This window comes from Phaenicophaeus curvirostris, chromosome 4, assembly GCF_032191515.1.
Source record: "Phaenicophaeus curvirostris isolate KB17595 chromosome 4, BPBGC_Pcur_1.0, whole genome shotgun sequence".
NCBI classification, from domain to species: Eukaryota; Metazoa; Chordata; class Aves; order Cuculiformes; family Cuculidae; genus Phaenicophaeus; species Phaenicophaeus curvirostris.
The window spans coordinates 36,555,395-36,580,960 of record NC_091395.1 but is presented as its reverse complement, the minus strand read 5'-3'; the positions used below and the strand labels follow the sequence as shown (position 1 = coordinate 36,580,960).

At 37.1% G+C, this 25,566-nt stretch overlaps 1 protein-coding gene across 1 annotated transcript in view; it reads left to right on the top strand.

Annotated features, from left to right (window-relative positions):
- PALLD (palladin, cytoskeletal associated protein) overlaps positions 1–25,566 on the top strand; it is a 190,406-nt gene that overhangs the window by 131,076 nt on the left and 33,764 nt on the right. The window contains exon 11 of the mRNA XM_069855795.1: positions 24,806–25,501. Coding sequence (XP_069711896.1) covers positions 24,806–25,501 — 696 coding nt within the window. The remainder of the gene's footprint in view (positions 1–24,805; positions 25,502–25,566) is intronic.

The window sequence follows — 25,566 nt, the reverse complement described above, 5'->3', positions numbered from 1 at the left end:
CAGTAAATAGGGGGTTTCTTTTTCCATATGTGAAGTATACTTTCTGGTTTAGCACACAAATAGAAAGCTTAGGAAATACTTTCCTCCACATTGCTGTCTAGACATTTAATGTGGCTCTTTTCCCACCTGCTTGAGACATTCTAGCCCTTGCCAAGGCAGGAAGTTTGTATTTCCTTTATTGAAGCAGAAAGTGATTGTAATTAGTGTATTGTGTATGGCACTCCCCAGCTCTTTCCTTTTTCACAAAGGGAATGAGTTTAAGATAAACAGCGGTTATTTTTATATAAATAAATAAATACAATGGGCTCAATTTCTTGCTGGGCCTTTTTTTCTGCCTGGTGTACCTGCATCAGATGGTCCAAGAAATTCTTGAAACTTCCCTAGTTTGCATAGTGTGCCTGGCTCTCCAGGGCTGATTTGAGTAAGAAATCTTGGATTAATTTAGATTATTTTAAACCGTCCTTTGGTAGCAGTTATTCATGATTCATTCCAGTCCTTTGAAGGACTTTCTTCTGAGACTGGGGAATTTTATTTCTTCACGTCACCAAAAAATGTTCCTCTTGAAATTCCTCCTTGAGATGTTACCAGTTTTGGATGATGGTCTCTATTTTATGTGGTGGCCTAAAACACAGGAGAAAAAGAAAACAATTCTTCTAAATCTTTTTTAAGGAATCAATCTTATATCACAGTTCACTATAGAATACTTCAAACAGAGAGTGGCAATGTGAGCTTAAATTCACACTTCAGCCTTAAAAAAGTGGAAAGTTTACTTAGTTCAAGAGTAGTCTGTGCATCAGGAGCTGCTATACTGCATTGCCAAAGTACAGATTTTTGGTAAAATGATCATAGGGTGGCATAGGTCTCATTTGTCCTTTTGGGTTTCTGTAAAGGCTTTCTAGAGAAAGAGGATTATTTGCAGACCTTATGTGTCAGCCAGCAGAAATGTACAGAAAAAAGATATTTTGGTTTTCGTTGGCAACATGGTTACATTTTTTTTTTCCAGGCTAAAATGTAAAAATAGATTAACATACAAAAATCTGTTTTAGTAATGTCAGCGTTTATACCAACCACCTAATCTGATCTAATTTACAGTGGAGAGTGTTATTCTTGTTTGGTATGCTACTGTACCCATTAAGGCAACGTAGTACCTGAGGTGTGCACATCAATAATGGCAAAACATAACACCATCAGTATTTTACCGCTTGCTTTTATGATATCACGCAGGATTGGTTTAATCTTTGCATTTACAGGAAAATGACTGAACTTTGCTTTAAAAGCATTGGTTTTACATGAAGATTCAGTCAGCTGGATTTAATTTTTGAAATTGCAATTTTAAAAGAATTCCTCTTGTGTGATGAAGAGGAATCCACTTCAGAGAGCAAGATATGCAGGCAGGCAGTATCCGGTGGGCTGGAGAAACTTCATTAGGAGTATTCTGCCCAGGCCCTAGTGAATCAAAAAAGCAGATGGAATACCTTGTTTGTTTTTTTTTTTGTTTGTTTAAGTATGTGCTGCTTCTGCTACAGAATCATTTTAAAAGTATGACCCGAGTTCTTCAACCACACTCGATACAGAAATCTGGTTTAAATCAAGATCTGTATGTGTTACAGCAACTTTTCTCTGAAGAGCCAACCTGCTGGTTTTAGGCCAAGCTTTAAGATGAGCTTGCTCCTACCCATTTTTGCACCTTACTCACAACTTGGAAGACTTGTCCTTGAAAAAAAGGATCATTTAGTTCTGTAGTTGAATTTCGTTATCTTTTTAGATTTTTACTACATGGCTGAATTAATTCTTCTGAATAGGCTGAATCACAGGATGAAAGTAGTCACTAGAAAGTGAATTGTTTCTTTCAGTCCTGCTTTAAAGACCATGTGTGTATGTGCATGCAGATGTGTGAAAAAATGTACACTTGACATCAGAGAACACATAATGCAGATTTATTTTTTTAATTCTGTTTCTGTGTGCACTTTTATCTAATGGTGTGTGAATATATATTTGCGTGTGTCTGTACAGAGCAGAAGTGAAAATCTGTCTTGTGGGGGTGATTTGTTTAAAGCAGCTATTAAAGTGCAAAACAATTTTAGTAGCCAACTCTGGGTAGCAAGGCAGATTCACCAAGGCAACATAGAAAGCTTTGCATAAATGAAAGGAGAGTTTCCTTGCACAGAAACCCAATGGTGCTGTATTTCTTCCAGGCCACCTCACTATTTTGGTTCTGAAATATAAAGCCTTTCTTTTCAGTGTTGGAGAGTGTCAGGAGGGCATCCTGATTTATGGCTGTATTTTGCAGTGACCAAAGATCTAGTGAGTTTTTTTTAATAGAAGTGAGGCTTTGAGAACCCCACAGGTGGTCATAATATTTTGTGCATGGGGTATTTTCATGCATTCTGTATTTGTGTGTATTCTGTGTTTCCTGTTGAAACTTTAGGGGATGAAATGAAAGAATGAGTTACTTGGTATTGTGTTACTGATGCTGAGCCTGTTGCAGAATGATGCCATTTACTTCTGTGCAAATCCAAGGTGCCTGAAACAAGAATTATGTAAAGAACACTTAAAGGGAGTATTGATATCCACAGTGACAGAGGTACTGGTGCATAGCTACAGATATCTTTTAGGCATTTTCATGAAAAGAGTACCTGGGCTTCACGAGCGTTCATCATTATTACTCAACGGACAAGCCACCAGTCTGTGTATTTGCTCTATAAACTGCAGATTCTTTTCAATGAAGAGTCAGACTTTTGTGTTTTCCTTTCCACAATAGACATGTTGAGTCATCTGACACGGCCAAATTGTATTGCTTTTATGTTTCTAAAGCTACCTGATAATTTTTGTAAGTCCACGGTAGTTCTCACACACCTAGGTTCAGTGTCCTTGGCAATCACATGCTTATTCTTTCATGTTTAAACTTCGTAGACTATTCTTAAAGCAGTACATAGTTTGTCATACTGCTGGCTGTGCCCTAGGGAGGAAGTCTTAATTTCCTATAAAATCATGATAGTTTTGCTGTCTTTATGAAAATCTGGAGATCTATGTGTAAAGTGAGACACCTATCAGTTTCTACAGATGTGAAATTCTGTTTATAAAGTGAGACTACAGATGTTCAAACTGTATTGAAAATATGTTATGTTCTCTTACCGATCTCTAGGATGTTAGTGTGGTTTCCATTGTTTTATCTTTAGTGGCTTTTGGAGCTTCTGCTAGAGGTTTTGACATTTTCTTAAGTTGTTCATCTGAAATTTCTGGAAAATGATTGTTTCCATTTTCTGCTTTATATTAGAATACCTTCTAAATGTCTTTTTTTTAAAAAAAAAGAAAAACATTTTTAGTATCGGTTGTATTTCAGGAACAATTGTACTCATACGAAGCAGAGCTTTCATGGAGAAAAGGCCAAGGTTTGAAGCTTCTTGCATATATATGCAACTGAATTAGGGAAATGCATACGTATTTGGCCACATAGATGAAAAGAGAAAAGGAGTGCCTGTTAACATAAAACCAAAATGATATGTCAACACTTTCTCAAAGAATGAGCTTTTGGCTGCTGACTGTGAGGTTACTTCTGTGGTTGTCTTTGACCCATAAAATACAGTGTCCTCTAGTGTTTCTGAGATTTTAGAAAAAAAATTATGCAACTGATTTGAAAACTCTAGGTTCCTGCATCCCTGTCCCTTCAAAATTTGGTGACATGCTAATGTATAGGTATAAAGAGCCAATTAGTGTGAACAATAACATTTATCTGAATCATATTAAATGCCCAGGAAGAAGAGCAGAAGACTCAGAAATCAATGTGTCAGCCATTTTTCCCTTGGTCTCCCACCAACTGTATGGCTGCAGCAACCAGCTGCAAGCAACATGAACCCTGTCTGCAGCCCTAACTGGAATATATTGCAGTGATCTAGTCTTGATGTCACTGGCGTGTTATGTGGTACACGGACCAGAGTATGGTGGAACCATTCCCAGGTTGGTGAAGCTCATTGCGAACTGCATGCATTGCAGTTCATTCAAGATCAAGGACCCAGTTTCAACGCAGTAGTCTTCTAAGGAGGGAAGCAGTGCTTTCTGGAACTTGAGCTGTCGTTTGAAGTAGCAGGCGTCTGTGACTGCCTGTCTAAGCTTTGGCATATCCTGCTGGTCTGTGGTACCTCACTGGGAGTTTTCTTATCACAAACCAACGATCGCAGGGATTCTGCAGATTTGCAGGAATATCAAGGAATTCAGACCCCAGAAACACAGGTATAGTAAATGTTCCATTTGTTACAGACTACGGTAGTAACTCAGGGCATTAACTTGTGAATGCAAATGTTATAAATTAATTTCGGGTTCTTTTGCCACGCAAGACTTGAAGCAAGCCATTCCTACAGTTCTTTCAGTGATCTGATTTTTATTTATGTGGTAAAATATTTGGTTCAGAAAAAGCATTGATATTTTTAGTGTGAGTTTTAGCATGTTGTTTTACTAAAAGGCAATGAAACACTTCTGGTTTCATCCTCTTCTGACTGCCCTCTGCCCCTAGTACAAACTGCCAGGTAAGGCTATTCCATCCTTACTTTAAACACTATTTGAAGACTGTTTTCTAGTACTTCTGTAACTTTTGAAAGGTAACATTCCTGTTGGGTACAAACTTCTGACATTTTGGTGGTAGAATATGACTAGAAAAGAGGTGTGCCCTAGGGACAGCCAATTATAACGAATTACAAAATAGCTCTGTCAGCCACTGAGGCTAATTATCGGTTGGCAACTAAAACACAGCACTTGCATTATGTCCTTTTTTGGATTAAGAAGATGGTGTTTATGCTTTAAGTATTAATGCCTACAAATGCAAAGACAGGCCTTGTTTACTGAGTGAATTCTTGTATGAGTACTGAATTAGAGGAACTGTTTGCAATGCTAATATTTAAAGTAACATGCTTATTGATAAAGAGTAGAGCAGAATAGAATTGCAATGCGTTTAAACAGGAAGCTGATCTGTAGTAGATGAAAGTTTTTACTAAGTACCCTCCCCTTTTTCTGGAGATTTGTTATCTCTGCCAGAATTTCCAGTAATGTCAAAGCAAAGTTGATCATGAGGAGTAGTAGAGGATTGACTATTTAGAATCAAACTGTGTTGTTTGGGAGATGTTTGTACAACACATGAATAGTACTTCTTAATTAAAGGAAATGTTTTTAAAACCCTGGGGCCTTATATAGAGAGTGATACAAGGCAGAAGCTGCTTGTCTGAGAGATGAAATTCTTCACAAAGCCATGATTAAATAATAGTTAATGTGCTTTTGAGTTAGGGAAACTGCCTCTCTGTCATCATTGATGGTCTTTTGTAATAGAGGAAGAATCACAGAAATCTGCTGTCAAGCTTCTTGAGTTACTGATGTTAATAGACGTGGTAGGTTGTTGAGATTATTCTCAAATGCTTCCTCTATTTAATTACCTCAAATTCCTCAAGAGTTTTGTTATAGGCTGTCCACTGTTTTGCCTGAAATTGAAAATGTCTTTGTCAAGAGTGACTTAAAAAGGAAGGAAGCTACCAATATGATAAGTTTTTCAATTATTTGCCCTTTGTTTTAGAAAGTTGAGGTTGAAGCTTTCATAGTTGGTAGAGGTAGCTGCAGCACCCAGGGGAGAGCTGATGAAAGGGCTCTTTGGTAGATGTGGGACATCTGAAAAACACATTTCCGTCATTGGTCTGAGCAGCAGTTCAACGTTTCAGTTTTCCTTGGATGCTCTTGGATGTGTAGATTCAGGTCTAAATTAACTGATTGTCCTGTAATATTCCTGTTCTCTGTTTTCAAGTCTTGCATTATACAGATTCTTGTCATATGAATATTGCACATGGATGTGCAGATTGCCATGTTGTGGGGACAAGGGCATGTACTTAAGCTAAACTATAATGCTTTTGGAACCATTTTATTGATCTTTTTCAGGAAAATGTTAGTGGCTTTGCTGTGATAGTAGTATATGTTGTCCATTGTTTTTGAATAATTGCCTTTCTATTCAATTCTTCTTTGAGGTACTAACTCTTGAGATTTTTCAATATTTTTTTGATTTTTTGTTCCCCAGTAAAATTAGGATTACAATTACTGTTGTTGAATTTACACACTGGCCTGAAAATGGCAGGATATGTAAGTTATCGGAAATGGTAGTGTTGTACACATCTTCAGGTTGTGTCAAGTAAGGCTATGACTGGGAATAACAGAGTTATACAAATCTCTAGGAAGTGTCAAGTTAAACCTCCTTAGTTCTAGACTCAGCTGTTTGTGTTCCAGAATAAGTGTGTACATGTAAGTAATCTGGAGCAGCTGTTGTGGTAGGAGTATATATTCTGGTATAATTCTGCCTATAGAACAGCCCCCCCCCAATTCCTTCGTCTCTAGTTTCCTAGTCTAAAACAGAGGAAAAACTAATATTTCTAAACTGTAGTACTGTAGGCTAAAGCTATGGCAGAAAATTAGTCCAACTGGTTGTTAAACCACAGTTAGAACTAGGTGATACTTACCTGGTATTGAAGGAGATACTTTGATTTATGATATTTCTAGACATCTTAAAATCTTATTCACCTGATGATGGTACAGTTTCTTCTGAGGCTTCATTGTGTGAGCTTTCTCAAGGTTTAATTTATTTTGGCTTGCAGACTTTTTATGCTAATTTTGCAACACAGAATTAGTATTTTTATTTTGAAATACTAGTTTTTCTACAGTTCTTTGTAGGGAAGGATTGGTATCTTTGTAGCTTTTCTGTAGCTCGGGCAGTCAAATCATTAAGTAGTGGAAGAAAGTGAATTTAGACAATGTGAACTACAAAGTGTGCTAAAATATGTCAGTAGTATCTGAAACTGGAACTATTATAAAAAAATGTAGGTCTTTGCAAGTTGCTTATTATTGTCTTTTCCGTGGTCATTTAGCAAAAGAAATTCTCAGCTCCTGAGAAATTCTGCCATATTTCTTAAGGTTTTTCTATTCCAATTTTTGAAGTTGGTGATGTCATTTGTCACTGTTATTTAAATGGCCTGGATTTGTATGCCATGGTAAGTATTCCCTGTAATCTGAATATTTTATTAAAACTTGGAAAATATTCCAATGTGACAGGGAACACTGAGTTAACATGCACCAAAAATTTCCCACACCCATTAAGAGTAGGGACATCTTCCAGGCATGAAAGAAAAATTTGTGTCTTTCAACTGCTTAAATCTGCTAATAAAGATTGACACAAAAGGTAGTATGTTTAGACTTTGTGATAACTTTTCTGGAAAGACAGTGCAGGTTGACTCACTTCAGTCATACTGCTGAATGCTAACTGGATATTTTCCATTTCTGTTACTACTGATTGTACTTAACCAGGCATGAAACCTTCACATCTCCAAGTATTTCTGTGCCATTTAAGTAAAGGCAAATTACTGAGATAATTAATTCACCTTAAAAATTACTCCTAAAGTACGAATGAAAAATTAAAACAAAATATTGTAATACATGGATGACTTTTTAAATGTAAGTTTTCAAGTTTTTTTAAATGGAGTTAGTACGAAAGTTGCCTGATTGTTCAGAGCTATTTATTGTTGCTCCGATTAGTTTCAATGGAATGTCTGTGTGCCTGAAAACACAGACCACCACTTTGAATTTATGAATTCATTTACACAAGTTTGGATATCTGATGCAGTTTGGTTTTCCTGTGAAAACCAAAACAAAATCTGATAGATTCAACATGCACTTGCCCAGCTGGCATATCAGTTCCTTTTGTGGCTGCTATATATAGTAGGCTAACTTGCATAATAGTAGTGCTAGGATGGATGAGTGAGAGAGACTCGCAGTTGAATTTTTTCCATTATAGCTCATTTTAGCAGATGTTTTCTCTGTTTCCAAAATGACAGTGCAACACAGTACAAAAGTTGAAACTTTACAGAGGATTATGCTAACTTACTTAGCAGATCTGTGTTGTCTAGTCAGCAGGTTTTGGTGAAGTTTTATCATAACCTAGATTTAATAATGTTTGATAAATATAGCTGCCATGTTATGTAAAAATGTTTTTTGAGGCTAACTTAATTCCTCTGCTTTCTCTGACTTTTTCTGAAATCTAGGCATTAATTGGAACCATTGCTAAAGTGGCATTTTAGAAAATGAGAATGGGCTGGTGCTAGTGATTTTTAGAATAGAAAAACCTGAATTATTTAATAATGAACCAATTATCAATAAAAGTAGACAACGATGAAGCTAGTCAGATAAATATTGAATATTATTTATATCATTGTCATTCAGACAATCAAGACTTAAGTTATGTCTTTGTTTTTAGTGCATTGAAGGCCTGTACTGTGTACCTGGTGAGAGTGTGTTAATGTTGCACAAATACCCTCCATCTGAAATCTTTAGATAGTCCCAGCGAAGGAGGTGACGTTTACTCCAGCTATCCACTGTTCATGCTGATAGGTTTAAAATCACTTTTCTCTGTTGTAACATAAGCTTTGGCTTTACATCCATGAAATAATTAATTTTAGGGCAGTTGAATTAAAAATGTATGTGAATTAAAACTTAAAGATCTTGTTCTGACACTGCTGTTCAGAAGTTAAATGGAGTTCGTTCTTACTCTTCATGATTACAAACTATAGGTATGGTTTCACAAACCTTGCCTTGGAAGGGGCTTCCTTGTGGGCCATGTGAATTGTGGGAGGGCCAGCTTTCAGGTATCTGATCCTGGACAAACACCACCTTTCTGTTGCACCTGCAGAGCCCTTTGAGTGACCGCTCTTTAATCTGAAGCGGTGAACAGATCCAAGTTTTAAATAGACAACAAAACAAGCCACCCCAAAGCCACAAAACAAAACCACAAAAAAACCAACCAACAAACCAGCTCACCAGGCCACTCAAATTCTAGGTTGACTTTGAACTTTTAACTCGCTTGCCCTTTCTGCCAAACTGTTGTGCCATCACAACTGGATGTGAAAGAACAGGGAAAGGGTCACAGAAGTATTTGTGTGCCTTACTGATTAAGGGGGACAGAAAATTAATGGTATCATAAGGCCACGCAGTTTCTAAATGGAAGATGGAGTACACTGAATACCACTGTGAATGCTCTCATTTATTTGCTGCATACGTTTACTTGCTTATCATTTTGTTTCCTGAGAGTTGCTGATGTAAACATGGAACATTTACTGTAAATTTATGAAGATTGTATATAGTGCAGCTGCAGCTAAAAGCAGAAGGAGCCACACGGTGAACTTGCCTCAAACTTTTTTGGAAAAAGCGGGGGACAGAATGACCTATCCTGACTTTTTGTGCTGTGTTAAATGCTTTTTTGTGTTTTTGTGTGTGTGACAGTGACTAAATAAATTATACTGTCAATAAAATTCCATGCCAGCAAATAGCGCCTGTGGACTTAAAACAGGAGTTGGATCATTGCTCAGCAATCGTGGATTAGAAATACAATAACTGGAATTTCTGTTTACATTAATTACAGCATGAACATGAAATTCTCTTGGCACTTTTATACTACATTTATTATGTTAATTGCTAGTCTTTGTATCATACTGAGCAATGAAAAGCAGTCTTGGTAACAGATGCAAAAATGTGTTTGCAAGGGGTATCTTTCTCAGAAAAACCTTATATGCTCATTGGGTTTTGCTCAAATGCTGTAATTTACTGTGTGCAGTCAAGGAGTCCTGTTGTTTTTGGTGAAAAGCTCGACGTATATATGGATGGCAACATCTGGCTTTTAATAAATTAATATCATGTAGTATTAACTAGTATACCATTGTTTTGAAGAAATTAGAGATGAGGATGGTACTGATGGTACTGTAAAATACAGGGTTTTTCTTTTTCAGGATCTCTAAGACTAAGTAGCAAATAAAAACATGATATATGCGAGTTTCTGTCCTGCTTTGGACCAGTGGATTAGAAACCGTAGGAAGTCTCAAGTTAAAAAGAGAGACCTGGGGGAAATTCTGCGTCTGCTGAAGTCAAGTAATAGGAATTAGAACTTCATCCTTTGTTTTACTGGAATTATGTACACCTTACACAGATCTTTTGTTAGAGTTTATGCAATGCTTTTGCTCTGCAGTTGATAGCAATGTAGTAATTTAATAACAACTAAATTTGTGGACAACACAACTTGGGGGAGCTGTTGACCCTCTTGAGGGCAAAGAGGCCCTGCAGGGGGATCTGGACAAATTGGAGACTTGGGCAATCACCAACTGCAAGAGGTTTAACAAGGGCAAGTGCTGGGTTTTGCACTTGGGATATAGTGACATACAAATGGATATACATACAAACTGTGGGGTGAGAAGCTGGAGAGTAGCCTGCTGGAGAGTAGTAGAAAGGGATCTAGGGGTTCTGGTTGATGGCATGTTGAACATGAGCCAGCATTGTGTCCTGGTGGCCAAAAGGGCCAACCGTGTCCTGGGGCGCATCAAGCACAGCATTCCCCTGACCAGCTAGCAGGTGATTGTCCTGCTGTGTTCCACACTGGTGCAGCCCCACCTCGAGAACTCTGTACAGTTTTGGATGCTGCAGTATGAAAAGGATATCAGGCTACTGGAGAGTGTCCAGAGGAGGCAACAAAGTTTGCAAAGGGTTTAGAGGGGAAGCCATATGAAGAGCAGCTAAAGTCACTTGGTCTATTCAGCCTGGCGAAAAGGAGAACTAAGGGAAGACCTCACTGCAGTTTACTGCTTCCTTGCAAGGGAAGGAGGAGGAGGAGCAGGTGCGGATCTCATATCTCTGGCAACCAGTGATAGGACCTGAGGGAATGGCAGGAAGATGTGCCAGGAGAGGTTTAGGTTGGACATTAGGAAAAGGCTCTTCACCCAAAGACTGGTGGAGCACTGGAACAGACTTCCCAGGAAAGTAGTCGTGGTGCCAAGCCTGACAATATTCCAGAAGCATTTGGACAATGCCCTCAGACACATGGTATGAATGTTTGAGTTGTCCTATGCAGGGATGGGAGTTGGATTCTATGATCCTTGTGAATCTCTTCCAACTCGAGACAATCTATGATTCTGTGATTCTGTGCTTCTAATTTAAAGTCATTTTCATTAGAGGTTCCCTTTTCAGTGTTGTACCTGGAGCTCCAGCTCTATTTTCCAATCCGTTGCAGCTAACTACTGGCCTTATATGATGATCCTCACTGAAGACTTTGTGGACACTTCTGAGTGTTTAAAACAAGATGTTAAGTTGCGGAGAGGTTTCCTATTAAGGAAAAGTGATGTAATGTCAATGGAACGCAGCCAACTTCTCTCTGCTCATTTTATTTATGTTAACTGCATACCAAAGAAAATGCCCCATAAAACATGACTGCTCCCTGCTATATTTAGCCAATCTAATTTACCAATACCAGGAGATTATGTTTATATGCAATGGAAATAATTATAAAAAGATTTGGGGGCATCTTATTTCAATAAAACAGGTTGAACTTGGGAAAAGTAAATATCAAACTTGCTCCTGGTGCATAGAAAGACTCTAGGGCATATTTTTGTATTTATAATTGCAACATATGTATTTCTGTGCTGAAAAGCATTGTTTAACATTTGAACTCTTTTGCTCTTGGTTTAAAGAACATGAAGTACAAGAAATATATTTACATTGGTCTGAGTCTTTTTAGTCTCAGATGTCCCCACATTTAACCTATGTGATAAAAATCATTCCTGCTGTACATGCTCCAATCTGATCTTCTGGTATGAAATATTTGCATTCATCTTCATACAGAATACAGTCAATACTGTGCTTTTTCTGTGATGTTTAGAATCAGTCTGGCATTTTTTGTTGATTACTTTCTCTGACTTCCCTGTAGGCCTACTTTTGAAATGAGTAAATGAGTCCTCTTTTTAATGAGTAAATTTTTTTTGTTGGTTTGTGTTCAACTCTTTGTTCTACAGCTGATGGTGTTGATAAATAATCACAAGATTTCTTCCTGACTCTAACAATGCTACTTCATAATGCTGTTGAACAGTTTGACCTTTTCTATTAGTTTCACTCCTACATGGTGACCCTGGCTGGGTGTGGTAATGTTGGAACTATGGATTTTCCCTGATACTAAGTCCAGCTAAAAGAATATTCCCTATCAAGAGTAGCCAAGTACATTTGCTAGTGCTGATAAAGAATAACTGTAATACTGGTTAACTAATTGCATAATGCGTATGAAAAAAGATGAATGCTTTTAAGTTAATAAATTAATTGTCCAGTGTGACTGAAATAATGTGATGTATTGTGAGATCTGCAGTTGACTCAAGCTACTAAGTTTTGAGCAGGGGAAAGAATTTTGAGTAGTGTTATTTTTTATCTGCATTACTGAGGATGTTTGACATTTTCGATGTTTTCTGCTCAAATCTGAGTTGTCTGTCTTCATTTCAAAATACATGCTTTCTTGGGATAACTTTTAAATATGCTTCTTTAAGAGGGCCATCATGCATTCTGACATTTAGCATCTAATTTACACACTCTGAACTGCACTCTGGATGCTTCCCTAGCTCTACCAGGCTGTGCTGCTACTTATGTAAGTGAGATGCCAAGGAGGAGACGATGAGAATGTTTCCCAATGTGTCTCCTTTCAACTAGAAGAATTAGAGCAACATGACAGTAAACTGAAGGGCTACAAGGCCAGAAGAAAAAGGCAAATGATCGTTTAGGCCTATCACAAATCAAGTGTAATTGCTTTGCACATCTGGAGCTTGTTTTGAAAATATAAAACTAACTAATATATAGAGGATTTTAAATTATTGCGGGATCCTGTTGCTATTTCTAAGTATGCAGATCTTTTCTTATTCATTGTGAATGATTCATTAGGGAAGTAGATCATGCTGCTAAAAAATCATGAGAAAAAATTTTGAGTCAACTAAGGGTTGAAAAAACATTTCCTGCAATTATGAAGTATGTTAATCAAGTTGGGCCCTTTGCCTTACAGATGCCTCTTAATTCCAAATACCAGATTTTAAACATAAGACAAATTTAAACAAAACGAAAAACCTTGGATCATGAGATGCCGTTTCTAGTATTAGGCTCCTGAGGACAAAAGTTCTCTCTAGCGTAGAAGATCAGACATAACTAATGTGTGAAGTATTGCCTGGACAGTGTACAGCAAGAATTATGTGCTATCAGTTCCTGCTTAGCAAAGTTTATTTCCCCATTTTTGAAACTAAGGCATAGTGGATTAGTTATTATTTAAGTAACTTTAATATTGAAGTCTTGAAATCCATTTGGAAAACTGCAGTCTCTGAAGGTTTATGAAATGACTGAAAAATGGACAGCTTCAGAGAACATTGCCTTCAGGGCGTGAGAATGTAATTAATGTGGTGAGTCTTGAGTGCATGGGCTCATTACAGTCTTGGCATGCAAAAGAGGGTGACTGCTAAGGAACAAACTTATTTTCTTCCAAACAAAAATACTAAGCAATACAGCCTTTCTGCAAATCTGAGTGCCGACTTTATCTGATATATAGCACAATAAGTTGGAATGCTTAAATGTCTTAGCCTTATTTTGCCCTCTCTGACATAAACTATAATATTTTAAAATGCTCTCCTGTGTCTTTAGCTTTTTGACTTTTCATTTAATCACTCCTTGTTCTGCAAAAAATATCATTGTGTTTTGTATGAATTGACTAAGAAATTAGCTGACCTCAAATAATTCAAACTATTTTGTGACTGTGCAGCACTTGCCCTCAGTGCTGTGTTTGAGGTTTCTCCCTGAAGTAGAAAAGAAACGGAGAGATCCTTCAGATGAGAAGGAGAATCAAGGTAGTGTGTAAATTATATTTGTGACTACAGAGCAACTTTAGTAAACTGGCCCAGAGACACAAGGGTCAGGCTAGTTCTAAGAATGTAAATAATCCTTCAGTTCAAAGCAGAAAGCTGTAGAAGATAAGGGTATGAGGCTAGTGTTTTCTGAAGAGTGATGCATCCCTTTCTAGAGAAGCTCGCACATGAAGTGAAGTAGAATGTAAAGTTGCTTGTCGTGCTATAGTACACCCTAGGTAGCACTTCTGGAGCTCGCAAGGAGTGGTGAAGAGATTGTGGTAGCCCAAGGGAAGAGGCAGGGAGACAGATGAGAAAGCAAGCATTTTGGTATTGTCAAAATTCCCCTTGTCTCTGAAGTAACCTCAAGTCCAAAATTACTTTTTTTTTTACATGGAACTGTAGGTTTTTTTATTAAACCACAGTCAGATAAGATTTTTCTTTTCTCTGTCTTTGGTACTTGTGAGTAAAGGATAGCTTAGAGTCCAAGCTGTTGTGAACTGCTACTTTTACATCTTAATAGCACTTAAAAAAAAAAAACCAAACAAAAAAGCATGATTTTTTTTTTTTAATTTTAACTTAACTAACGGTGTTTCCAAATATAGTCTAAGAACTTATGTTAAGGATATGCGTTATGCACACTTAACATGTTACACTACTAACTATTCAGTGTAAAAGCTTTTTTCAGGAAGGACAAAATATAAAATGCTGTTAATCAAGGAAAACTAAATTGCCTTTCACTGCAGGAATAGAAAAAACACTTTTCTTATCCATCATTCTGGAATGTTCATTTTAAAATAAATCTAACCTTAATAAACACATATGGGAAAATAAAAGTTGAGACCCTCAGTCAAGTGCTGTTTCTAGGCCAGTGCTCTTTCTCAAAGAGTCATCATCCCTAGGTCTAAGAAGGTGTGTTAGTCATCAAAATAATGAGTCCATTAAGAGAGACTCTTTCTTCGTAATTGTCGGAAAATAGGTTTAGATCTTGAGAAATACACTTCTGTTTGTAACTAGCTCTTTACAACTGCCCTGTGATGAAACTGGAGGCAACTGAGACATCCGTGTTTTGTCTGGGAGGTTCTTACTGTAGGGCAGAAGGAAGAAGCAGAATTAATTGCATTCTGGAGGTCAGCTGCAGGCAATCAAATAGTAAAAATTTGTACTACAACATACAGAATAGTAAAACCACTGTCTAGGTTGTGTCCATATGTTGTCTCTGAGTGTAAATGTTAAATAATATGCATGGTACCCTATTTTTTACAGTATGTTATATGTGACCATGCTGTACACTTAAAAAAATATTTCAAGAAATCCTATAAATTTTCAGCATATTTGTTTAGCAAGGTATGTTTAACTTCCCATAAACGGAGGCTTACACAAAATACAAAGCCAGAATCTTTTAAGGTATACACAGTTACTTTTAAATGCATTCTAGATTGTATGGTTTAGCTAGATGCCTCATGCTATTCTGCATGTATGACCTACATTAGCAAGTAGTACACAGAAACAAGAGTGGATCTGTAGAGGGAAAAAACCCCATGCTGACAGCGTGCTATCTACATTACACATTTTGGAGTCGCTGAGTTTGGGGTTTTGTTTTTCCACTTTGGACTAGCTCTAGTCTGCTCCCATGGACTGAAGCCCATTAGTGGCTGGAGTTTGTTATATTAATTTCACCTGACAGGAAATCAGTTCATGTTCTTGAGAGGCTCATCCGGGATGCGAACTGGAGAACAGTCATGCGGGGACAGTTGGAGATTTGTTTCAAAAGCACATTTCTGATCCAAGCTAAAGCACAAATGCAGATGTGTCCTTACCGTCCTGTGAGGAGAAGTGCCAGTCTATGTGGTTCCTTGGTTTTGGCCACTTATCATGTTGGGTATTATTTTATTTGGAAAACATGAAACTTGGTTCTTCCTCTTCTGTTCTCTGGGTAAGAAGGCTGACTACTTTCAGTGGGATATGAGCAAGATGTGAAACTGGTTTAGAGAAGGGACCAGCCATTCAGAATCACAGTCACAGTTATCTGACCAATACAAGTGTTTATCATTACACAATATACCTATACAAGTCCTTCTTTTTTATGTCATTATGGATCACTTAAGGCGCAGCCTAACTCAGGGAAGAACGCCTTACTGTGTAAGTCTCCCATATTTGAAGTTACTTGATAGATTAAGAAATAAATAGTATTTGAAGTGAATAATATCTGTGGAATGTATTTTCACTCAAAAGCACAAAAGTAATTATTTGCCTTGTCATTTATACGTAGGGTACTTAATTTAAGCTTTTCAGAACAATGCACTATACAGTGAGCTAACAGTTAAAAGAATGTTACATTCTCACTGTAAAATCACTTTATCTGTTTACCAGGGAAATACTACCTAAAATTATGTGTTGCCGGTATAAGACACTAATTCAGGTTGAGCATCTGCGTCCAAACTTGTAATTTCACACATTTATTGTTTCTTTTTGTGATGATAGGGAATGTGATTAGTTCTGGTCTGTTCAGCAGCAGAATATATTCTGAATATTTAGAAGTATATCTTGACTGCAGTGATGTCTGTGTACTGTGGATTTCCAACTAGAGTGTATGATATAGGATCCCACACTGGATCAAGCACCAGATATAATTGTTAGGATTACATTGGTTGAATATACTTCACAAAATATATGAATAATGCTGTAGTGTTATCTTCATTTTCCAATGCTCTTGAGAACCAGGTTGAAAGATTATTACTGTCTTTAGCTGTTGCTGGTACTTCCTGGTGCTTCTCATTCCATAAAAGTTAGTGTATGTTGTTGATGGGGTAACTTTTGTGTGTATGGAAGGACTTCAGCAAGATGTTATAGTACTAAAACTTAATGGCACTAAGATGGTAAGTCATATTATTGTAGTGGGAGAATTTCAGATGTATAAATTTATTTCATAGAAAGACCAGGTTTTATGCATTGATTTCTTTTCCAGTGGTTCCTTTTGGTATGGTAGTTTAAGAGTAGGATCCCTTCAGTTGGTTGCAGTAAAATAGGCTATTATGTTTCAGCTGTCTATGAGACAGTTACTTGCTGAAATATCAGAACTATTTCTGAACACAGAGTGGCTGGTTAACAGGGCCTAAAACTACCTTAATTTCTTCAAATAGTTTTGAAACATAGTTAAAGTTTTAACTTTCCTTAAACCACACTGACAAGAATCTGTGTGCTCCCTTTAATGTTGAAACATCCTGTGGCTACTCTATTATTTTTCTCATTAATATAATGTTCATTCTTCCTTCCCAGAGTATCTACTTTAGTAGTACAAAGCAGTTGTCTTTATGTGTAACTTAAGACACTTGACAGGTACTAGAATATTAATATCGAAAGCACGGAGGTCCAGTTTTCAGCCCACTATAGCTGTTAGTGGGTAGGCATAAAAATATGCAAATATTCTAACTTTGGCTTGTGGTAGGTGAAATGCGATGATTTATAAAGCATCTTGTTAATAAAATATATTAAAGTAAATTTTATTTTTAAAAAATTGAGATAGCCATACATGGGCTTGTTCCAGTGCCAGCACTGAGAAAATGTATCACACTGTATGTAGAAGAAGAGGTGTGACAGTCTGTCTTTCTTCTGTTCAGTTTTGGTTTTAGGCTAGTACAGTCTTTCAAACTTCAATATATATATATATGCAAATATATACATAAATGTTTTTCCTCATACTTCCTTTCAATATGTACCAGTCAGCACAGAATGTAAACTTCCAAATGCTATAGGAGAATCAGAGGCAGAAGACCTGTTTGTTCATTTACAGGCCAGTTCATTCCTATGTTCCAAGGCACAATTCCCTACCCTTTGGGCCTGTTCAGCTCTGAATTGGAACCTGTATTGCTATTAATGCCTCGTTGCAATTACCTCTTAATAACATAACAACACTTTTTGCTTCCTTAATCAATAAAACTTGTTACCAGCATGCGCTAGTTATGTTACACTCTTGAATTAGCAAGCCAGTGAGATTTTTGACTGCCAGACTAATTCTTATGACCCAAATCTACTAAAGATATGAAGTTTAGCCTTTTTGCTAAATCCATATTATGTTTTTATGACATTTGGGAACAATGAATATGCACAAGGGCATGATTTTCCTCACTTTCTGTACCTGGACTTGGTGTGTTATCTCGCTGTTACATGTTTTGAAAAATGTCCTTGCAGTGGTATAGAGAGAGAAAAAATGGTTCCTGTCTCTAAAATAATTGCTTAACGTTTGCTGAACACTGGCGCTATCACTACTGTAGGTTTCCTTAGTATTACCTTGATGCCTTTGACAGCTGCCACTTTTTAGGATAGATAGAAAAGTTTTTAACAGCAAAATTACAGCAGGATTTCCTTATGAGAGAGTTCAGAAACAATGCAGGGATAATGCAGATGGCTTACATTTATCTTCTATGTGTATGAAGTTTCTCAGATGAAAAGTCAAGTTCAGTTTCATAGTGTGCTCAGCACCTGTGTTAGCTCTTGCACCATACTGATTTTCCTGAGAGTGCATTAGGTTACAGTGAAATTAATTATAAACATTCTTCCATATTAACCTGAAATATGGAAAATATTTGTCACAAATCTATGTTTTTTCAAATTGCTAATATTTGAAGGGTGAGTAATAAAAACTTTTAAAGGTTTCAGCTTCTGGAGCTGGTTCCTAGTTATAGTTCTCTTGTTATTCAACATAAGGATTAGGTTGTAATGACAAACTTGCACCCTCCCTGAAATCTGTCAGTGTAGGCAAAAAAAAAAAATCTCTGCATGTTTGCAGGGGAGAACCCAAACTCTTGCTGGTTGGTTGGTTGGTTTTTTTTTTGTTCCTCTTCCAGTCTTTATTTTAACCGATAATTCCAGTCTTGCATAAGTGTGAAACCTTGCAGGATTTAAAACAGTTCACACGTGTTTCTTACAATGTAAGGGATTGTTCAGCATCAGGAAGCTCAAAGCTTGGGTAAATGTATTCATATAAATTCAACCTGAAGGCTGTATGTGTTGGATACTTTACAGTTTATATAAAAGGGGTATCTCTTCTCTCTTTACTTTGCCGTCTTGCCTTGTCGTACGTGTACATTTTTAACATTTCTAAAAATGAGTAAATATTCCTTCAGTGGACACAGCTGAGTTAGAATTGCTTCTGTATTCTGAGTGTTTGTTTTCAGTGCAGCTGTTAATTCATCCCCTACTAGTTTGTTGTTTTCATTTTTAACAACTCTCAACTCTTGATAAATCTGGTGGAAAACTTTAAATTACGTTAGGAGTTTTGTCAGAGGACAGTTGCAGATATCACTGACTGTTGTCAAATTTTGCATGATTTAATGTGTTTCAGTCTCTGAAATAACCGTCAGAAGAAGCTTAGAAAACAGTGTCATTTATACCAGTACGATACAAATGTGGTGGTTGTAGAAAGTAAATTAAACAAGGTATTTCAGAGCTAGCTTAACAGCTACTTAGCAAGCTGAAGCAAGGGAACCACAGCAGTCCACAGCACTTCCAATCCTCCGTTCCTTCTCTGACTACCAGTAATCCAGTTGGGCTGTTGAGGAGTTAGAGAGGTATACCTGAATTTCATTATATTCTAACTGTTATAAATTAATAAGCAATAATGAAAAAATATTCCCTCCATTGTATAAATATCTGAATAGAGATACCAATATCTACATATAAAAGTCTGTCTAAACATAGTTATTTACTGATGTGGAAGTTAGCACACTTGAAAAGACCCCTTGCCTTTTAATACAGCATGATGATTATTCTTTCCCTTTTTTTTTTTTTCACAGTGCTCTGGCATGATTCTGAAGCATTAATATTGAGTTAGAAGCAAGGCCTTCATTGGAAGGCAGATTTAAGGGAGATGAGTAGTTGTTACCCCAAGATACAAATATAGAGGTTTTGAGATGTTGGTAATTTGGAAAACTAGCTCAAACTTAATTGTGATTAATTCTGGTTATTTTCAGTCAAAATAATCCTGTACTTTTATTTCAGAAGTATTTTTTAGTACATTTCTGTAAAACTGTCTGTTTCCCGAAGAATTGGATTACTGGAAGGATTGTGAAGGTGCCAGTCTGCTTTCACTCAGGAATGACTTAAGGCTGAACTATGCTCATCATTCTTCCATATATGAGATACAGAAGAATTGTCCTTTTACACAAAAATTGCTTTTCTTTATCTGCTTTCCATTTGCTCCTTTTCTTTTGTTACTATCATGAGGGAGGACAAAGGGGAGCAAAAATTAAGACATTTATGTGGTTATAACATACAAAAATGTGCATAATCTTAATTCTTTCTCTGTGGTGGTTCATTTCAATCTTCTGTGTATATTGTATTATAAAAAACTGAATAAACTTGACTGCCTTTACCACACTTTGTGGTAGACAGTATGTGGATAGAGCTCATTTTGTGTGCGATTGAGTCCTCTGAAGGCTTTTACAGCATCCCCCCATCTTTGGATAAACCCTTCTCTCAAGACAGAATGGATGTAAGGGCTTCCATATGAACTTTGGTGTTTAGAAGGTACACAGACTAGGTTCTATTGAGGAGCTGATAATTACTGCAAACAGGACACTATTTCACAGAAGAGTGAATTTTGAATGCTTTTTATGAACCCAGAAGAGTAAGATAGGATATGTACCAACTTCTTTTAATACTGGGAACTCGTGAATGAGCTGACAGAGATTGCATCTCTGAAAATGCCATCTGCTGTAATGTACTATGCAATCCGGTAGCCAGTTCCTTTTGAAACTTTCAGAGATGTACAACCATCTACCTATCTCCTCTCTTTCATAACACGGGCTTGGCCTGGGCTTGGAGATGTGGTTCCCAGTGATGGCTGTTACCCATTTAGTCTCAAAGTCAAGGAAAACTCTATTAATTTTCAAAACAACGTAATACAAGAAGGTATCAGAAAGAAAAAAACATAATTAAAATGGGATAAAAAGATAAAATAACCTATTATAATCTAAACCAAATGCATATCTCAGAACATGAATGCTTGAGTAATATATGCCATATGTACTGGCATACTTAGAGAAGATTCTGATCCTGTGTCCACTGTTTTCTTGTACAATCAGTGTTTTGCTTCTAAAAATATAGGATTCTGGAGCTGCCCACCACAAAACCTAATGTTTTTAGTTTTCCCTTTGAACCTCTGTTTTCAAATGTTTTTCACTATTTTGTAGCTCTATTTAGCTTCATTTAATTAAGTAAGCCAATAAATTAATTAAAAAAAATTTTAGTTGCCCTATCTTTTTTTAGTTGCTTGTTCTTAGGGCTTGGAGGAAAACAAGCTTGTAGAAATGCATGGGAATATGCAATATTGCATCTTGTTGTTCACCTGTATATTAAATAAAGAAATGCCTAAATAAACAGCATAAAAATATCAAAAAAATTTTAGTTCTTCAATATTTAGTATTACAAAGAAAAGGAAGGCTCACATTGTGAAGCATAAGCAGTGTTCTAGGGGTAACATCTGTTCCCTATCATGTCCACTAGCACTGGGTGCTGGTGGTGCAAACAAATTCTCATTCTTACCTGCTGAACAAACTAAATTTGTTTCTCCTCTTTCTCATTCCCCCATCTCTTTCCACAGTCAGAAATATATATAAGAGTGGAAAACAGAGACATTTATAAGTGAAGGTGAAATCTGTACCTACCTGTTATAATAGCTGCTGTGAAAAGATTTAAGTGTTGTGGACAGGAAATCCATACGTATTCATACAGTGAATAGTAACTGCATAAATACTGTTTTCCCCTTTGTTGAAATTAATGTCTGCATCAGTTAAAATATTACTGCTTTACTTCTTGCATTTCTTTAACTGTTTTAGCATACCTATTAGAACATCTGAAAATCTGTATAAAAATCTTGAGTAAGATTATCTGATATTGAAAAAAAAAATCACAAACACTGAAGCAGACCTTTTGAAAAATATGTATTAGGCCTGCTTTTCAGTGAGTTGCTGAGATTTCTCAATATTCACGTTCCTCTAGTTATGATTTTTTTAATTGCTGATTCACTGTTTGTATTTTACTGAAACTTTAACTGTTCCTTCTTGCATTGTTATAATTGATTATTTGGCAAAACAAAAAACTGTGCGTGAGAAAATAAGTTTTATTCTCTATTGTTTATAGAAGCTTGATGTGTTCCCTGAAAGCATGTGTGCCCTTTAAAACACCAGGGTTGCAAAACACACTTCAGCTAACTGGGAAGAGGATGTAATTACAACTAAACTAATTTTTTCCTGTAATCTCATCCAAAAACTAAAGTGGTTTTTTTTAATTGCTGCCTTTGTTTCCCTGCTGATGAGGGCAACATCACAGTCCAATTCCCTTGCATAGTTCCAGCTGCTGGGCTCTCTATATATGTGGCAGAGCAGTGTTATCTTTTGGTGACTTACTTATGTAGAGCTTCCACCACTGTCTGTCCTTACAAAGGAATAGTTGTGAATTGATTTTCTTTTTTTTCTTCTTCCTTATAATGACACATCTCTCAAGTGGACATATGTTCAAGAATTAAGTGTATGGCAGCATCTGCTCTTAAAAGAATAACTGAGGTGCAGAACATTCCTTTGCAGACAAGAATCATGCATTTCTACTACTGGAATGAAAATCTGCTCTAAGAAGGTCTTTGGTTTTTGCTATATGGGCTGATGTGATAATGATTATGTCTGCATGTTATTTTTCATGCAGACATGGACTTGCTTTGTCTAGACCCTAAGCTCATCAAAAGCTTTGCAAATGGCATTAGTGCTATCCTGAGCTAATAAACCCTGACTTACAGGCATGTATATTCCCGTGGCCTCAAGTCAAGTTTAGTGTGAAGCAGAGCAACCTTGCATTTGCCTGCTGACCTTTTGCAGGCATGTGCTGAATCTGATCTTTACTTCTGCCTGAACTGGTACAGCAGCAGTTGTGTGGCAGGCACTGTAGTAGTGTACTAACCATTGACAGGACCATAGATGGTCATTTGTGTTATGCTCTTGGCTGGGCACATTGCCATGTGACTTGGCAATGAAAATAAGTCCCAAGACAAGACATTCTGATTTGCTTTCAGCACATGTTGGGTAAACATAAGAGTGTTGGAGACAGCTACATTTCTTCTATATTCAACGCGTTACCTACAATACTACATTTCCTCCACTTTTTCTTAACCGTAGCCTTTCAGTAATAAACAAAAAAATTATTGGAAGTGATTGTGATGGAAAAGAAAATATTATTTTTAAATTATTTCAGAAGTATGGGACAGTAGGTCTGCAAATATTCAGACCAGAGATAGAGAATGAGCTGAGTGCAGGGGCTTTCTCTTTCTAATCAGAGGTGACATGAAGTATTTCTCTCATCGCTTAAGAAAGCCAAAAAAATGATGGAACCTAAAGTAAGAGTCCCACTTAGTGAAAGGTGACTTACGTAACTTAGCAGAAGTCGCAGAATGAGGTTCAGCCAGTGTCCTGTAGAGTGAAAAGTTGAACTGATAGGAATTTAGTCTGTTATCAACATCAAAAAATGAATCATAAAATCTAGAAGCTTTTGATGTTCTTGTTGCTGATTTAATTAAAAAGGAAAATACAGTCTCCTTTTAAGTACTGAAATATGTATTGTTGATGAGATGACTGATGTTGCTAGAATTGAGCCTCCTTTACGACAAAAATGAAAAAAGCAACTGTAAAATGTCAATTACTGATTTTTCAGTTTTCTGTAGTAAATGAGCTTTCTCCCTTTCTTGGTATCTAAACAATCTCCTTTGGCCTAAAAAAATAAGCAGAATTATTGTCAGAAAATGTTTTCTGACAAATGTGGATGGTTAGAATATCAAAGTTGATCTCGGAGTGGAAAATACGATATTAACCATTTCTAATTGTGTTGCTATCAACAAAAGTATGTTGTGCTAGAATTGTACATTCATATGCCATGCATTAAGTGGACAGCTTCTAAAATTTCTGCTTACGTGACCTAGGTTATATATAAACAATGACACACTTGTATATAATAAAGTATTTACGTATTGAATATACAGGAAAGGTGTATATACATATGATGAAAATTTGTAGACATCTGGAGTATCAAGATAAAGTTATGATTTCCAGCTGGAACGTGACAATTTTTAAGCAAGTCAGTCTGATGTATTTTAAGATGAGAGACCCCACAGTTAATTTTGGTCTTGGCATCATTCAAATAACTGTATTGTGGACAAAAAGAAACCCAGTGCATGGTCTGGTTTGCTTCACTGCTGAACATTTTGTTGTTTTTTGGTTGTGGGGGGCTTTGGGGGTTTGGGGTTTTTTTTCTAATTAAATTAAACAGTTTTGAGTGTTCCTGCACATGGTTTTTTTTTTTAGTCTTTATTGTTCTACTAGTGAATGTCTGCATTTCTGAAAGAACTTCTCATTTATGTTTGAACAGATCATGCAGCAATTAGCAATTCCTTAGAACTGTATTCAGAATCTATTAAGACATGTATCAGGACCCATGATTAAGAATAAAGCCTGGGAAAAAAGTGGGACTAAAGACACAGAAGCTCAGTTCACCATTTCTGTAGGTTTTTCTTGGAAGTCATCTTTGCACACCTGTAGGTACATGAATGGTTCTAACACGGCAGTTCATCCCTTGTATCAAGTACCTCATTAAAAGTATGGCAGTAATTTGGTCTATGTGATCAGCCCGCAGAGGCTACAGCAGGCTGAAGTTGTCACTGGGTGAATATCTGAGGCTTATTATTGAAGCAGGGCAATTAAATGAAATAAGCAAGAAATTAAAAGAGAGCTTGTTAAGAACGTAAGCTTTTTACCTTTACATATATTATCAGGATTGCTCCTTTAAAATACCCTAAGTGTCTTCGAATTTTCTCATAATCTACATTTTTTAAGAATTCTGTTAATTTCTATTATGCATATACTTTTTTCCCCATGTTCTTGAACTCAAAAAGCAGACTTTTGTAGCAATATTTTAGCTCTGACTGAATGGGGCCATTCAAGATGTGCAAAAGCTTTCAACTTTTCTTGCATTCTGTTTTTCCTAGACCGCAGCTCAGTGGAATTTACTTCCTCCCCACCCAGCACTGCATGTCTGATCATCTTTTTATCTATTTTTCCTTTCTACAGGGACCCTATAAGAATACAGCAGCTGCAGAACCAGATTCGTCTGGAGCAAGAAAGTGGCCAGTGGTATCGTCACCAACAGCAACTTGATCATCGGCAGCATCCTCCCTCTTCTCCTTCCTTTCCTCCTCCCCCCTCCTTCCAGGAGCTTGAGTCCAGCCAGTCTGTCACCTCCCCTGTGCCAATGAGTATTCTTAACTCTCATACTTCCCCAACTATGCAGTCTTCCAGCTCCTTCAACTATGCTCGGCCTAAGCAGTTCATTGCTGCTCAGAACATCAGCCCTGCTTCAGGTTACGTGACTCCATCTTCAGGGTCATCTACATCCAGCCTTCCTTCTCCTATGTCTCCAACTGCTTCTCAGAAACAGTTTGGGAGAGTGCCTGTTCCCCCTTTCTCTCAGCAGTTTGCTCCAGAAGGGGAATACTCATGGTCTCCTTCTTCTCCATCTCCTCCACCCCCACCTCCACCTGTCTTTAGTCCAACTGCAGCATATCCCGTGTGTGATTCCTTTCCTCTTCCACCTCCTCCACCCCCTCCTCTTCCCTCACTTTCTTCACCTTCTCACAGCATATCTCCAACTCCCAGATTTCCTAATTCTGGGCAGTCTCCAGCAGCTTTTCTCAGCTCAATGCTGCCATCCCAGCCACCACCCATTTCTGTCAACGCATTAGGCCTTCCAAAAGGAGTGACACCTCCGTAAGTAACAGCTAATGATCTCCTTGAGTTTGACTGTACTGAAGATTATTGCACTTTCTTTATTT